This window comes from Fukomys damarensis, unplaced genomic scaffold (assembly GCF_012274545.1).
Source record: "Fukomys damarensis isolate Sample0158 unplaced genomic scaffold, DMR_v1.0_HiC HiC_scaffold_2, whole genome shotgun sequence".
Lineage (NCBI taxonomy): Eukaryota > Metazoa > Chordata > Mammalia > Rodentia > Bathyergidae > Fukomys > Fukomys damarensis.
In genome coordinates, this window is record NW_022900914.1 from 38,315,547 (window position 1) to 38,320,682 (window position 5,136).

A 5,136-nucleotide genomic window follows, 5' to 3' on the forward strand; every position below is an offset into this window, starting at 1 on the left:
AGTATTACAGTAAAAGACACATGCCATTAAGGCCCTCCAAAAGACCCCACTCCCACCCTACCTCAAATACACATATGCTATCATACCTGCCACTTTCTGAAGCAGTTCTGGTAGTCTTTAAAGATGTGGCTTTATGAAGTATGTTCAAAATTATGGTGAATGTTGTAGCTGAATGTTATCCAAAAGAAAAGCAAGCTCATAAAAAAACATTATGGTGTCTCTGCGGCCATCTTATTCACCACATCTGGCACCATGAAACTTCTGGCTCTTTTCAAAGCCAAAATGGCCATTAAAGTAAATGTTTTTAATTCATTCAAGACATCAAAGCCATCACCACAGCACATTAAAGACACTCACAAAAGAGTACTTCCAGAAATGCTTCAGAAAGTAGCAGGAGGGCCGTGTATTTAGCTAAGTGGCACCGTGCCTGCCTCACAAGCAGAAGGTCCTGAGTTCAATCTCTGGTACTGAGAATAAAAAAAGAAAATCAGAAAGTGGCAGAAACAATAGCATAAGTGTGTTCAAAGTGAGGGGAGTATTTGAGGGAAATTAATGGCAATGTGTCTTACATTCTAGTAACTTTTGAAAAATTTAAATATTCACTTTTATGACATCTTATACATTTTACCACAGAGATGAGAGCTCACAGAAAACTTTCATAATCTCTAAAATAATAAATATAAATCTCCTGCTTTTTTCATTGATTTTTTAAATTAAAGTAGGAATAGTTCATTTAGGAAAATTATCACCTGAATCAACTCTGGCATATCAGGTGAGGGAGAATAGGAATTACATCTTTAGTATCATGAATATGCTTACTCAAATGCCTTCCCAGGGACCTACATCTGGAAACAGGCTATTTTTGTCCAGAACTGATAGGAACCCAGCCATTTCAATAAGGAAGAGTAAGAGAATACAGCCTTCAGACCTGTAGATTTGGGAACTACCTCTGCAAACTGCAAAATACTATTAAAGATTTTAAAAAACACATCTCCCCCAAATCTAAATTTATAATTATGGCTGACCACATGAGTTATTCTAATTATGATTAATTTAAGAACATTATCTAAGGAATAAAACATAATTTATAAAATAGACTAAATATTCACTTAGTTATAAACACTTAGAACAAAATCTGAGTGGCAAAAGTTTTGTAAGGATTGTCAAAACCAGTACACTGACTGATGTCAAAAAGATAAAAGTAACAGAATATTACACAGTTGATATTGCACAAGATTAAAAAGGAATATAAAAAACCAGTATAAAAAAATAAAACTTTCAGGAAATCAAATTACCTTCTCCAGAAAAAGATGCTTGTAGGTTTCCATTCCCATAGCATGTTGATCTTTACTTCGAACTTGATTTAAAAACCAATGAAGTGCATCATCGTAACACTCAGAATCTTCTACTAAACAATGCCATAAAATGTCAACTTGCTCTAAACTTAACCCTAGGTAAAAATTATGAATTGCACATTTTACCATAGATGTAAAAACTTACACATTTTTTTGCTCTTGAGACAGGCTAGCTATGTAGTCTAGGCTGGCCTCAAACTTGCAGTCCTCCTGCGTTAGTCTAGCGCTGGGATACAATTCAAATGAAACACACACACACGTGCACACAGTTTATTTATTTATATAAAATACATATGCAGTTTTTACTATCTCAATAACAATTCCTGTGCCTTCCTGTTTAGGAAATTTTTAATCACAGTACAGACAATATGTTGTTCTAACTCTATGTTTTAGAAATATTACTCCAGCCAAAATTCTAATGGAGACATCTTAGAACATTTCAGAAAAAGCATTTAATAAGAAATTTCACATAACTTAACACTTTCAAAATGTAAATATAACCTATATGTAGCCTAAAAGAATAAAACTTTTAAAGTATTTCACCAGAGCCAGCTGGTATAAAATATCATTCTTTCTAAAAAATAAATGTATCATTTTATGGTAGTAAAAATGATTTGGGTAAGGATTTCTCAAAATCTGAGAAATTTGTTCTAAGATTTGAAAATTACAAATAATGTGAATAAAATAAGTCTAGTTTCCTTATATAGGAGATAAACAATATTACGCATTGTTTCAAAAAACTAAGAGAGACCCTTATGACGACCAAAGCAAAACTGTCTGCTTAAAAGACAATAACAGAATCTGAAGATACAATTAGCCTGGGACCAGATTAATGCAATGCAATCATAGTACTCTGGCTCAAATACTAAAAGATTCCTAAGTATGACTGAAAAAGGAATGAACTATTCAGAAGGAAAGAGAAGACAATAATAGGAAGGCATAGGGAACTATTATAGATAGTAAATATTAGATACATGTTTTATATGGATACGAATATGAGTAATAACACAATTCAAAAGACTAGAACAAAAATATCACAGGAGTTTCTAACATCCATTGAAGGACTTATAAAGCATAGGGTAATTCTCCAGAATCTGAAGGGACATGATGTATACAAGAACCACCATTAACTTTAATTGGAAAAGATCAAAATCTCAAATACAGAAAAATATTTCAAATAATATTCATCTAAATAATGGCTATTTCTAACTGAATTATCAGCAACTTTCTAAAACAAAAAGATGCAGTCATTCTGAAGTGGTATTTTCTCCTATTTCAAGTATTTTGTTCTTGAAACAATCCTTATCCATTGAGAAAATGGCACTTTATAAGATCGTAACAAAAACAAAAATGTGAGAGCCATGCTCATCTTCTCAACTATTAATATTAAAGAGGATAGTGTTTGGAAACTTAGAAAACAATGTGCGAAAAAGAAAATATTTTCAATGTTATAATAATGAAAGCCTGCAAGAAAAAATTTAACAGCAATGTACTCAATGATTCTGGACCAAAGATTTAAAAATTATTATAAATATCTTATAAAAATAAAACCTGGAAAATTTTTAGTTAAAATATAAACAGGAATTTCAGTTGATTTAATAAAATGTGTAAATGTTGATATAATTTATAAATACACTAAGATTAAGCACTGAAGAAATCTAAAGGTAGGAATAAATTTAACAAGGACTCTGCCAAGGATCAAAAGAGATTATAACACATGTATTAAAATGCTTACTGAAATGATCAGGTGATCCCAGAGTTGAAAATACACAAGTCAGGAATTGAAGTCGAACTTGAACTTCAGCACTGTGACTGTACCTATAAAAAAATTAATAAAAATAATTAAAATAGTTAACTTCAGTTACACAAAAACTGGTCATAAAGCCAACTCTTATGTTTAAAATATATATTTAATACTCTACAAACTATAACAAGATATATTCAATTTAAGAGAACTCAACGGAAAAGCAAAAGAAATAATGTCATTTTAAAATCATGCACAAATAGGGCCAGGTAGTTAGCTCAGTGGCACCTCACAAATGCAATATTGAAACAAACAGGGTTTCCATTAGGGTCAGTCAATTAGAGAAATTATGTAATGGGAGCTTTTAAGAAATGTACTATTGAAGAACCACGTCTGCTCCCGACCCAGCAGCCATAGCTCAAGCGCCGGGAGGTAGGCCGGCCTGATCCACCACGGGAAGGAGAACCACGCCTGCTCCTGACCCAGCAGCCATCGCTCAAGCGCCGGGAGGTAGGCCGGCCTGATCCACCACGGGAAGGAGAACCACGCCTGCTCCTGACCCAGCAGCCATCGCTCAAGTGCCGGGAAGGTAGCCGCGCGGGCGCCCCTGAACCCCCATACCCACCCCCCGCCCTCCCGCACTCTCAGACCTGACTGTGCAAGTCTTTGGACCCACTCTGCAGAGGCAGAGGTGGTCATCAAGGGTATTCTTCTGAGTTCCCAACTTTGAACATCTTTAAAGAAAGGGCGTGGGAATCCTGTAATAGAACGTTGTGGAGTTCAACCATTCAGAAGGATGGGGAACTCAATCTGGGCCTTGCAGCCCGAGGTCAGTCAGCGTCAGGGGGTTCAGCAATCAGCTAACTGAGATCAGGGGTCTTGGATCTTCACTCTGTCTGAGCCATTTAGTGGTAAATATACTATATTGAAAAGTTTGTTCACTGCAGACATGTTCTGGACTGCTTCTTGATTTCAATTTAATTCAAATGATTTAAGGGTGATAGACTAGTGACTACCACAGGAGGTCAGTGTCCAAGTTGTGCTTGATCTTAAGGTGTTGCTGATTGTATCACTTGGGGTAAAGCATTCCAATGATTTGATGAGCTGTTTTCTCTGATGTTATGAAGATGAGAATGTCTTTTTTTATGGCAAACAGTAGGGCAAATGAGGATGAAAAGGCCAATAGCGAACCACCAGGACACCCTGAACTCAAAGCACAGGAAGTAACAAAACAGATCAATCAGGCTCTAGAAAAATTCAAAACAGAACTAATTTCCCAGATAACCATAGAGATAGTGAGCAAAATGGAAGTTGTGATTCGAGACTCTAGAGCAGAAACGGACAATAAAATAGATGAGCTCAGGACCATGACAGAAGCCATGAAGGCCCAGCATAAGAAAGAAAGGGAAAAAATAAACGCCCAACATAGGAAAGAAATGGAATCCATAACACAGATTCAAACAGATATCCAGGAGATTAAACACTCCATAGAAAGTGTACGCAACAGAATAAAAGAATGTGAAGATAGACTCTCAGATATAGAAGATAAGATTGCAGTCAGTGACCATGAAAAGAGAGGTCTCTTAAAAACAGTAAGGGATCATGAGAAATCCATCCAACAACTCCTAAATGATACAAAGAAGAATAACACAAGACTGACAGGAATACATGAAGTAGCAGGAGAAAATATAAATGACTTAAAAAAGCTGTTCGCAGAATTAATGACAGAAAACTTCCCAAACAGAGCGGAAGAATTTGACATTCTTATAACTGAGGCATATAGGCCCCAACTAGCTACAATAAAAAAAAAAAATTATCTACACCTAGACATATAACAATCAAGATCCCAGAAACCCAACAGAAGAACAAAATACTACAAGCAGTAAGAGAAAAGAAACAAATCACATATAAAGGAAAGCCCATCAGAATCAAAGCAGACTTTTCAACACAAACCCTTGGGGCAAGGAGAGCCTGGAATGAGATATTTCAAGTACTAAAAGAGAACAACCTCCAACCTAGACTGATGTATCCTGCAAA

At 35.5% G+C, this 5,136-nt stretch overlaps 1 protein-coding gene across 1 annotated transcript in view; it reads right to left on the bottom strand.

Annotated features, from left to right (window-relative positions):
• Nucleotides 1–5,136, bottom strand: part of Usp34 (ubiquitin specific peptidase 34) — a 206,073-nt gene that overhangs the window by 128,928 nt on the left and 72,009 nt on the right. Inside the window, 2 exon segments of the mRNA XM_019205320.2 lie at nucleotides 1,296–1,450; nucleotides 3,091–3,173. Of these exon segments, the coding sequence (XP_019060865.1) occupies nucleotides 1,296–1,450; nucleotides 3,091–3,173 (238 nt within the window).